At 35.0% G+C, this 12,423-nt stretch overlaps 1 protein-coding gene across 8 annotated transcripts in view; it reads right to left on the bottom strand.

Annotated features, from left to right (window-relative positions):
- RALGPS2 (Ral GEF with PH domain and SH3 binding motif 2) overlaps positions 1-12,423 on the bottom strand; it is a 139,282-nt gene that overhangs the window by 33,217 nt on the left and 93,642 nt on the right. For all 8 annotated transcript variants that reach the window (XR_011468727.1, XR_011468730.1, XR_011468729.1 and 5 more), the window contains exons 9-14: positions 9,318-9,455; positions 8,054-8,144; positions 4,655-4,722; positions 3,244-3,373; positions 2,324-2,475; positions 1,357-1,411 (exon numbers count right to left, since the gene is read on the bottom strand). Coding sequence is in view for 3 of the 8 variants with exons in the window: in XM_070397179.1 (XP_070253280.1) it covers positions 1,357-1,411; positions 2,324-2,475; positions 3,244-3,373; positions 4,655-4,722; positions 8,054-8,144; positions 9,318-9,455 (634 nt within the window). In the remaining 5 variants the exon portion in view is untranslated. The remainder of the gene's footprint in view (positions 1-1,356; positions 1,412-2,323; positions 2,476-3,243; positions 3,374-4,654; positions 4,723-8,053; positions 8,145-9,317; positions 9,456-12,423) is intronic.

Below are 12,423 nucleotides of genomic sequence, written 5' to 3'. Positions count from 1 at the left end.
ATCATATAATGGTGAGCATTCTTTATAAAGTGTCATCGAGAATGATGTTATAATTTTCCAATTAAACAACAAAATTCAAATGTAGTTTAATTTTCAGTATGTATTTAGTATAATTGTTTTCTATTAAAAGTCACTGATATGAAGTTAGATAACTAAATATTTCAATTCCATCAATTTTAATATGACATTCAAAATTCAATCTAAATGACACTCTCGCTTAGAAACATAGCTTGCTTAGTATATATAATAAATTACAATTACTTCGGTCAAGAGTCAAGTGCCATGTAAGTATGAAAATGGCAGGAATGGAATGGTCAGAGACAACATAAAAGCCCTAATGAACATTTAGTATATAACATGTATTTGCACTGTTTGGCTACATTTTTAAGGTCATCTTATTTGGAAGTTCAATATAACATGACGTTTGCTGCAGGTCAATGATGGCTTTCATAGCTTAAAGCAAAAGGAAAGGAGAATGCATGCATAGTATCTCTATAGATAAAAGCCTAAGTGACCCTTACGACCATTGACTGGTTGATCAGTCGCTATGACACCCAATGACCACCAGTGGGCAGATGCTCAACACAGGAGCTGCCCCCCTGGTGGTCAGTGTGCTTACAGAGCGGGAGTGCCGCTCAGCCAGAAGCTGGGCTCATGGCTGGCGAGTGCAGCCTCTCCGGCTGCCTGCCGCTTCAGCACTGCTCCATCCCTTGGGGGATGTCGGACTGCCGGTTTCCCCTGATCCCATAACTGGCAGTCCGACATCACCTGAGGGATCCGGATTGCGAGAGGGCACAGGCCAGGCTGAGGGACCCCACCCGTGCACGAATCTGTGCACTGGGCCTCTAGTTTAGTATAAATCTGTGTCCTCTGTGCAAACTTAGTGACAATTTAAATTCAAACTTTAAACTGCTTTGCTTACAGTATAATTTAAAATTTACTAAGTCATTTTGCCCTTGACAAAGCAGCGGAGAAGGAAGTTGATCATTCTACTGAATGTCTTAAGTTACTTAAATCAACCAGGATTTTAGGAAATAATTTTACTTTTCAACACATAAATAGATACATTGACCATGATTATTTTTTTAAAATTATAATTTTAAATGTGCTAAAATTTATATACATGTGTTAAGCCACCAAATAAACATGTATTTATTAGGTAAGACTCAATTCCAGACTTAAATATCAACTTCTAATTTTTGCCACCAGCAGGAAGTTTAAATAGTCCCTTAGAGTTATGCAATAAATATTATCTCTTAAATATCACATTGTCATAGGTGAATTAGATTATTCATATACTTTCAGACAGATCAAAAAACAAAAACTCAGAGCAGTTCAAATGGACAATTTTCTTACCTTTCAAAAGCAGGCCATGAGGTCTCTTCACTTAGTTCAGAACCATCACTGCTACCTAAAATTACAAGTTATTCTATTTTTCAAACATCAGAATTTCAGTTTGAGTTTTTTAATTTTAAAAATAGTTTCTCTAGCTGTGCTTCACCCACATATTAATTCTTCATTCTAATATTATTGCTGCTAAATTTATTTTACAATATATTGGAATACAGTTGACAAGAAAATAAATTAACATAAAACATTTTTGCATGTCTACTTATAACTCAAATTCATTCTGTTAGTAAACAAATATCTTGTATGATCAGAGAATGCATATAAGTACAACATTTTTCCTTACTAGGTCTGTCATAATATAAGACCGATATAATTATGAAATTCTTAGAGGTCCATGGCATTTCTTTGAACCGGCGACCTCTTGGTGCATGGGACGACACTCAACCAACTGAGCCCCACTAGCCAGGGCACCATCACGAATTATTAACTTCAATATTACTAATAAGATGAGCCTATGTCTAATTGCTACTTTGCTTTACTCAAATTTTCTGTACAGTAGGTCCTTGGGTTATGTCGGAAATCCGTTCCTACGGCGCAACTCGATTTTCGCCGTAAGTTGGAACCCACCTACATAAGCACCTATGTCACTCACATGGAGCACATACACAGCAGTAATGAAGTGAAACAGTAAAAAAAAATTGAAAATATAACAATTCCTGACCTTTACTTGTGGTAAATAAATAATAAAAAACATAAAGCACTTATGTACATACGTCGAAATGACGGAACTTTTTTTTTTTTTTTAATAAATAAATGGGAGATGGCTACATAACCACGAAACGACGTACGTGAAGTCCAGTGTAACCCGAGAACTGTCTGTATTTGTAGTAGGGATAATGATATTTTTCCAGCTGAATTTTGTTAAACACCACATTTTAAGTAAGTTGGAACCCCCCTGAGAAATATTTCTCACCTATTGATATTCCACTAGACAGAGTTGAACTTTCAGCTTGACCTCGAGATGGTGCGTGGGGCTCCATGACGCTATCATCTAATAGATGCGTTGGCCCTGCATTTGGGAATGTTGCACTCTTAAACTCTGCTGTGTTCATTTTATGAATGAAACTGGAAAGAAAGAAAAATATTTCATTACTGTTACTAACTCAGGATATAGAAGATACTCCTATATAAAGATCCAGGAAATACTAGTAAAAGATTTACCCACTATCCTGAACTTCTGAATTCTCATACTAATGAACACACAGATTTTATTTAGCATGAAGGTCTCAAACTAAGAGCGCAGGGAAAGTATTTTAGGAAACAAGGCCATATTTACCGATGTAATAGAGAATGCTTTAAGTCTCCAGTCTATTAAAAAATTGTTTCACACTCACTTTCGAAAAATAGGTATTATATTTTCACAAAAATCATGGCAAAGGTGAGCCATAGGCCCTGTTTTGGAAAAAAAAGATCTTGCAAAGCTTAAGAAATTAAACATAAAATCATTTCCCACTGTTTATATTTAGGAATAGAAAGAATAATTTATATAAACCTTAATTTATAGTGACAAGCATTAATTGTCTTGATACAAAAAAAGGTTATAATTTAAAAGTAAAATAGTATATTGCTTTCCTGATTTCATTTATGATGATGCTCTCTGATACTCATTTATCTCCCTAAAATGTGAAGGCACTGTTGGGGAAAAACTCATTTCCAAATTAAGGTAAAGGAAGAAAGAAATGATTTTAGGCAAACAAGATATTTTCCTGTATACTGTATACTATAGTATACAAAAAATTATGAGGAAACTATTTTCTGTTTAATAAAATAAACAGAAAATAAATCAACTGAAAATGATTTAAAAATTAGAAAGAGAAAATGAAAAATGCTGACTTATAACCCAGGCTATGGCACTTCCTATGTCCATGTGGAATCAGGTTCCGAGGGGATGGCAGTGTGTGTGGTAACAAGGCTCCTTCCGCTGCCACACTCCTTCCACTTTGTGGAGATCCCAGTTCAGGACCTAAGGGGTCAATTTAAAAAAAGTGGGGGGGGGGGGGGGAAGGAAGAGAGAAATTTTCAAGATTGTCCTCCTATTTTAATTCCTTCATATAAAAAGTGGTTTAACTTTTAAGATGTTAATTCCACTTAATTAACTTAACATGAGAAATAGTTCTTCTGTAAGTCTTAAAACACAAAATCCCAAAGCATACAAAATCTACTGATTTCTATCTCTCTGATGTGCACTAAGTAGGCGGTATAACTATTTCCCCCGTTACAGAGGCAGAAGCAGAACGGACAGAGTTGGGCTCAGGGTCTCCCACCACAGGTGACGCCTGGACTGAGCACTCAGGTCTCCCCTCCCTGTTTCACAGCTCTATTGTTTAGTTTAGAGGCAGCTTCTTTACTCTTACTTCCAGCTTCCTTTTAGGTAAGATAAAAAACAGAACTCCAAAGTACACAGATTTGCAAAATATCACTGTAAGAAAAGCAAATGTAAGAGATTTGGATAGAAATGTTTTCCTTGGCTAGGAATACTCTCCCCACGAAACACAGCCATGGCTTGTTCTCTCGCTTCCTTCATACATTATTAGATGGCTCTTCAAATGTTTTTTAGAACACAGAGTAATATGAAGCTTATTACCAAGGTCTGTGATTGAAAGTTTAAAAAAGGCACTTATCAATTATTTACTAAATAATGAGTAGTCTTCAATTTTATATTTTTTAATATGTGTGGTATACATGTAATACCCTCATTATAATGCAACAGGTAAATTAAGGACTCTGACTATATTTTAAAATATTTTCAGTACTTGACCCAGTATTAAAGTAAAACTTAAAAAAAATTAACTCACTAAAATTGACTTAATTATTCGAAATAGAATTTTCCATTTGACCACAGAAATTTCTAATGTAATCAATACTCATAGTCTAGCACAGTGTATTCTTAAAAAAATAAAATAGATATTTATAAACATTTATCTGTTATTTTCTGTCTGTGGTATCTATTTTCCTTGATTAGTCAGAATATCTTTTTTCCCCCTTTTTAAATTAAATTTATTGGGGTAACATTGGTTAATATGACAGAATATCTTTTTTTTTTTTACATTATTGACAAACTACAAGTAACAATTTTTTTTAATTAAAAACCAAAAAAGCCCAAGCAGAAAAAAACATATATTTTAATATTAAAAGTAAATGTTGCATGCAGTATAAAATGTGCTAAGTATTTACTTACTTTGCAGCATTTTCCTTCCCATTAGGTTACCCGATTTATTATGGTAACAAGAGAAAATGCACTAACCTACTAAGTCTTCCCTAGAAGCAGCAGAGCGTGGTGTGCTTGTCCCTGGTTCTATCTTTAATGAAAGCCTGAATTCCAAAAGGAAACAAAACACATAAAATGACCAACATTTGACAAGTTAATATTAACATCATGTATTTTCCCACAAATGAACTAAAAACATTTTAATGAAAGAGTCTCAGCTACATATTTTTCTTTGAACGCAAACTTGAATAGTTAAGTCTCCTATCTCTTTCACACTAAGCTGATCTTATGGTTATTCTAGGAAATATTAGAAAGGGGCATAAACATTAAAAAGTCACATTTAGGCGAGAGTTTGAGCGGTCCCATTGCGTTTGGAGAAAAAAAAGTCACATTTAAAAACAAAAAGTCTCCCCAAACTACCCCAACGTTGTCAAACAATTCATCACTTTTAAAGATATTTGATGAATGACTAAAAGGTGATTTAAACTGGAAGTTATATTGATAACTGATACTTAACTCAGGAACTTTCACATATATTATTAAATATATTATGCAAATTCTTCCTAGAATCTTTACTAGATGGGCTAATGGCTTCTGTAGCACTGAAAGTTTAAAAAACACCTAATTTAAAACTCATCATACAAAAAACTAACCAACTCATCAAAAGATAAGTCTATACAAATAAAAACGGTTGCTTGCAAAATTCCTGATAAATCCCTGCCCTAAGTCACAGTTTATTAGTTGGTACTTAACTTCCATATAGCATCACAGGCATAGCTTTTGAATTCCACAGCAAAAAGAGATTATGATTCCTATCAATGGAAACTATTTCATGAAATAGGATACTAAAGCCATTGGGGAGAATTCTTTGGTGTAGTCCACAAAGCCTATTAGATGCATTTGTCTGAAAGTTAATGAAGCCATTTTATTTTTAGCATTATGTCAACTGGATTTATGAAATTACATAATACAAGTGACATTCATAATGATAAATCTATTATAGGTGTTTAACTTATCACTTCTTTGGTAACCTAAGAGGGGATTGCATATACTTATATTCCAATCATTGGACAGTATTAAATGCATGTGTTGAATATGATTAACTCGAACTCTCTGCTTTTTCTTTTTACAGAGCAGTTTAATCACTTGGGCTGCAGACTACACTGAACTCATTCATTTAAGAGTATTGAGCATCTGCTTTGTGTCGGGCACTTTGGTCTCATGGAATATAATAAGAGACGAAGGCAGACATGGTGGCCCTGCCCTCCTGAAGATCATAGTCTAGTAGGTGTAAGACAAAGAAGTAAACAAAATAACTACATTTCCTGACACAGAAGCAAAACAGAAGAAACAGCAAGGAAGCTATGGGTGAATCACGGGGCTTTCAGCAGCAGCAGCACATCACGGGCAGCAGCACAGAGGTGGAGCATCGTAAAAGTGCAGCAGTGAAGGCTGGCCAGTGTCAGTGCCTTTATCATCACCAAAATGCCGTGAGGTAACAGTGATGCCGAGTCAATGAAAAAGATGTATCATCATCAAACACTACGTAAGAGCAGTGGTGCTGAGTCAATGAACAAAATTATGTTCAGTATTAAAATGAAAGAACTTCTATAGAATTCCATCCTGATTAAATCCTATGCATGTAATTTGTAATATCCACACTGACTGCCTATATAGATGAAGCTGTCCAAAACAGAGGCATTTGGATAAATGAAATGTCATTTTTATTTAAGTCTCTTTCATCAGAAAGATACACTTTTCCCCTATTTACTTTAATGGCTCCTATCTTAAAATGCTCTGATTTTCAACACATTTAATTAGTAGGCTCATAACTGCATAATTAGTAGCAACATAACTGCAGCTTTAAGAAAAACAATCTATCTTCTTCAGTGTCCCATCTGATGCCCCACCACCACCAAGTGGGTTGGAGTCCTGCAGCAAACTCAATGTTTGATCATTCCCTCCCCTGGAACACCTTTCCTTACCCTTCAACACGGAGCTAACTCCTACTCGGACTCAGCCTCAGGTGACACTGTCTCCTGAAGCTGTTCAGGGTTCTCTTCACTTTTCCCACGTAAAGCTGAGGCGGGTTCTCCCTTATCTATGCTCCCATAACATACTGGGTATATCTCGATTACAGTACTGTTTGAACTGTTTTGTAACCATCTGTTTTGTGGATGTGTTTTGCATTAGATTGCGCCGCTTAAGCATTTTTCAGAAATTTTAGTCTTTTACTGGTATTAATTGTATTCTGCAAAATTCTTTAAAAATTATTGAAGTTATGGAACAAGGAAGTTGATCATCACTATCATATGAGATAAAAACATTTTTATATAATGCATTAATACTGAAAAGTAACCTACTCTTTCAATTTAATAAAATTTTAAAGACTTTGATTGCAAAAAATATTGGTGGAAGACACCAAGTTAAATTTTAAACTTAGGAACAACTGGCATAATAAAGCTGAACACAAAATATATTTTTTTAAATTAACAAATGAAGCAAAAAACCCTACACAGAATCCTAAAGGGAAATAAGTTCTTTACTCTCTCATGTTTAGAAAAAAGCTGACAGCTGTGATGTATAGCATACCACTGAAAAATACAAGAGGTTCATTCCAAATTCCCTCCCACCTTGGTCAGTACTGTGGATGGTAATGAGAAGGAAATGAGCACTATTTTAATAATGATTTTTAAAATCTTTAATAAAGGACTTGCTCTAATAAAGACAAGGGTAAGTGTGGTGCTATATACAACTATATATCCAACCCAAAGGCAAGAAGGTTCAATATTCTCTCAAATCACAAAAACCAATTCCAAGAAAGTTCAAAGATGTGTCAAAAATCATCATTAAAAAAGGAGTAACTTTTCTACTTGTAGACGGTTTCATTAATTTTTCAGTCTATTAAAAGATAAATTTCCATAAAGATTCAATGCTTGAATATAGAACGGAAGACATTTAAACTAGAATTATCAAACATAACTATTAACAATCTGAGAAAGATGAAATACTTTTTAATAAAAGAATAAATGAGCCCTGGCCAGTGTGGCTCAGTTGGTTGGGCATCGACCCATGCACTGAAAGGTTGCAGGTTCAATTCCAGGTCAAGGCACATGCCCAGGTTGCAGGTTTGATCTCCAGTTAGGGGGTGTGCAGGAGGCAGCCGACTGATGTTTCATTCTCACATTGATGTTTCTTTCTCTCTCTCTCTAAAAATCAATTTAAAATCTTAAAAAACACACAGATGAAATATTTGTACATTGACTCAATCATGTCAAGTGATTAAAGAGAGATGCATGTAAATACCTTTACCACTGCAAATATATGGCTGGATTAGGCATTTGCGTGATATGATGGAAGACTTAGATGTTTAAATACATTGGGATGAGTGGGGGTAGGACAGTTATACAAACCATTTTTGAAGATCCAACCTACTTGTAATTATCATCTTCCACAAACTTTTGTAGTTCTTCTATATACTGAACAGAGTTCAGATATTTTTGGACGTGAGGCAACATAGGGATATCTAGGCAAAATGTAGTAAGTAATTAAACATCTGATAAAGTACATCTCAAGCACAGTTTTAAAAATTAAGCTGAGAAAATGATATTTAAAGGTGAATTAAGTCCATGTGGCTCCAAATTTAAATTAATTCTAGAAGGACATTACTGAGGAAAATTTTACTTAAAATAAGAATGAAAGGTGTATAGATTAAAGAAACCTCCACAAAACCCAAATAGCCCCATTTACAAAGTCCATCATATTTGAGAAATTTCTTAGGAAAAAAATCAGACGTCATTGTGACTTATCTTAAAATCCCATCTAAAGGCAAGATGTAAGGCAGTTTTGTTTTCTTTTAAAGAAGCCTGGCTCCCATTTGTAAATGTAGTTTTTCCTCCCCTACTTAGAAATTTCAAATATTAATTTAACATTGTAATTTGGTATGTTTAAAAAAAATGAGAAAAGGACAACAGATAGTTTGATTTAACTTTCAGTAAGATTCACCCCCCGCACCCCAACTTGTAAGAAGTTTTTGAGGTTTTCTTGAAAGTTTAGACATAGTAAAGTTAGCTTTAAGACAAATTTATTTTAAAGTAATTAATAGTGTAAACTCACTGTTTTATAATACCATAAAAATTATGTCAGTAGCCTATATTTAATTAATTCCCTATCAAATTAAAAGAATTCCAACATTTTAAAAATATTAAAACACACACACAACCTTTTCTAATCATCTGGGCTTGTGTAAGCTGTTTCTATACATGTGTTTCCACAAAGTAGGACTTGGAAAAAAATTAGTTATTTACTCAATATCAGACTCAAGAAAAGTGAATAAACTGTTACCAAGATCAAGGGTCTTAGCCCCTTCCCTAACTGAAAAATATAAGAACTGTTTCCATAATAGATCAGGGAGATCAAATGGGATGAATAGAAAATAATTTTGTAAATTATGTTAGCAAAGTTGTTACAAAACAGCAAAAGAGCAAAAAAAACCTTAAAATTTTAACTATGAAATACTTCAATATCTTAAAAGCGAGATCTTAAACTGGATGCTAAATATTAAACAGTGAAATGAAACAGTCACTGTCATCCTTTATGTTAAGATGTTTCCTGCTCTGTGGAAAGTGGCCTTCATTGTGTGTAAGTGAATTAGCAGAATCACAATATAATGGCTTAGTATCATCCTTCAGAAACTTACCATATTCACAAGACTGCTGTAAATCAGATATTATTCGAAGGATGTTATTCATCAAATTTGATCTCTGCTCACTTTCTAGAATGCTGCCAGTTGACGGGTATGCTGAATCAATGTAAGTTAAGTCTGACAAATAGATACCTGGAATGAAATTAGATAAATGAGAGTTTTCCTACTTGTAGTTTGGAAGAGTATGGCAAAGTGAAGGGGGAAAAAGCTAGCTTATAGATGTATTTCAGTATATGCCATATTTAGAACATAGCATTATGAATACACTGCAGCCTTGTAAAAACACGGCCACTGAGGCCTATATTTCCATGGCATTGGGGCCAAACTTGGAAATACAGGGTGGGACAAAATCAGGTTTACAGCTGTTCAAATGGAAAATAATACAATAATTAATGAATAATAATACAAGAATAAACTCTGTGTTTCACATACAACTATAAACCTACTTTTGCTCCAACCTGTAATTTTTTTTTTTTTGGTAGAAGTCTTCTTCTGATACTATCTTAAAGTATGGCTTTAAAAAAATTCTCACCCAAGGACATGCTGAGAGAGAGAGAGAGAGAGAGAGAGAGAGAGAGAGAGAGAGCGCGCGCTGGCTCTTGAGCAATATCAATCAGTGGTCTTCCTCATGTGCCGTAAATGGGGATCCAACCCCAAACCCAGGTATGTGCCCTAATTGGGAATAGAACCAGCAACCTTTTGGTACATGGGATGATGCTGCAACCAACTAATAGAGCCACCTGGGCAGGGATCATTGCTTTGGTTTTTAAAGCTGTATCAATTCATACTTCCACTGACAGTATGTAAGTTTCTACTGATCTACACTTGATATTATCAGCTCCTTAATTTTTGCCAATCTTGTGAGTGTAAAATATCATTGTTTTAATTTTCATTTCCTTGATTAATAATGATTTAAATGTTTATATTTCTATGAAATATCTTTTGTCCATTTCCCCCCCTCTGGGTTGTCTTTTTCTTACTGATTTCTAAGTTCTTAATATATTGTAGAAACGAACCCCCTTGGCAGTTAAATTTTATCCAGTTACTCTTCAACCTACAATCTAATCTGAAGTCAGTATTTATATCTCACTGCTGGAACTTATTCTGGTAAAGGGATAAATGGCCTCCTCATTATTAGATCTTTAAACATTTCGGTCTCTTCCTGTCTGTAGTCTTTTTACTATTCCCTTTGTTCCTTGGGCTTAACTGGCTAGAACCTTCCTACTCTCCTCTGTTCTTGTTTTTTTCCCCTCATGTTCCCTGGAATTTGGTATTCCTCATGGTTCTTTCATTAATCTTCCTACTTTACATGTACTTTTTCTGGATTATTTTACTTCTGCAGCTTCAACTACCACCTAGTTGCCGATGACTTCCCAAATCTCTCTGTAGACCTGATCTCCTGACTCATTTTCCATGCCAAACTAACCGTTATTTGTTCCTAAACACTTGCCATTCCAATTTCCTACTGTGCTTAGTGATATTACTATTTGCTAAAGTTTGAAAGCTCAACTCACTCTAGTGAAAAAACTCAGGAGGAATTTACTACTCATACTTTCCCAGATTAAACGACTAGTGAATAAAACATGATCGCTGAATGCTCATGCAATGTGTTACATAATATAAATCAGAGTCCAGAAGCTGGCAGTCCATCTGTCCCAGTGTTTGTAAAATCAGCAAGTATCACAGGAAATACCTCAATAATTTTCTTTTCCTAAAAAATGGGGAGATCTGCAATAATGAGGTACAGCAGAAAAGGGTGCACACTCCACAACTATAATAATATCAGTTTGTCATAATCCTCATTTTCCTGTTATGGTCTCACTTATTACATCACCTACTTCATTCTTGCTTTTTTAAAAAACTGATTTTTAGAGAGAGGAAGGAAAAGAGAGAGGGGGAGAGGGAGAGACACACACACTGACTGGTTGCCTCCCGCACATGCCCTAACTGGGATCGAACCTGCAATCTGGGTATGTGCCCTGATTGGGAATCGAACCGCTACCTTTTGGTGCACAGGACAACGTTCCAACCAACCAAGGCACACACCAGTTAGGGCTCTGCTGCCTTCTTGTGGTGAGCATTTGTCTTTATAGGCCCTTGAGTTTGCAGCCCCTAGTATCTACGTATGTCACAGGAATTTAAAGAAACAATTCTGCAAAAGAGCCAGAAACTAAGCTGATTTTAAATAAGGATATATGGATCAACAGTTGATGGTAGAGAATCAGAAAAATAAAGTACAAGCTACATCAGTGATGGCGAACCTATGACACGCGTGTCAGAGGTGACACACGAACTCATTTTTTGGTTGATTTTTCTTTGTTAAATGGCATTTAAATATATAAAATAAATATCAAAAATATAAGTCTTTGTTTTACTATGGTTGCAAATATCAAAAAATTTCTATATGTGACACGGCACCAGAGTTAGGTTAGGGTTTTTCAAAATGCTGACACGCCGAGCTCAAAAGGTTTGCCATCACTGAGCTACATCAACATGGAGGGGAAAGCACATGGTATGTACAGAAGAGGAAGCCCAAAGGTATTATCTAGCAGCAGCAATCGGCAATTATATACTCCAGTGAGAGTGTGGCATAATGCTTTGGAGTTAAGAGTTTAATCCCCCAGTCTACCACTTAGTGCTGAAGTACTAAGCCAAGTCAATTAAGATGCCTAAATTTGTGTTTCCCCAGCTATTGAGTTATTGAATCACATTTCCTGATTTAATGAAATATATTAGCATAGTTGTAGTACTCAACAACTAGTAATTCTCTCTCCAGCACCCTAATTTCATAGCAGAAGCACTGGGCCAGAGGTAGGTAAAAGTGACTTGTCCAAGTTTACAGTGTGTGTGTGAACCCCCACCCCACAGGCCAGAGTTATGTTTGCATTTATATCATATCAACCATAAGAATAACCTTATTCAGACAAGAGGTGCCATGTTGTAGAACAGAAGGAAGTGACATATAGCATCAGAGTTTAGGTTTAAAAAATGTTAAATTTCTGAAATAATTTTATACATAGATTTCCACTTATTTTTGGTAATGATAAGCATATTACAACATGAGGTTTCTTATAACGTTTAAAATCTTCAAAAATGGAAA

The sequence above is a fragment of the Myotis yumanensis genome, unplaced genomic scaffold, assembly GCF_028538775.1.
Source record: "Myotis yumanensis isolate MYYU_CA2020_CCGP unplaced genomic scaffold, mMyoYum1.0.hap1 SCAF_17, whole genome shotgun sequence".
Taxonomy (NCBI): Eukaryota; Metazoa; Chordata; class Mammalia; order Chiroptera; family Vespertilionidae; genus Myotis; species Myotis yumanensis.
The sequence above is the reverse complement of the archived record's forward strand: the minus strand, read 5'-3'. Positions and strand labels throughout refer to the sequence as shown.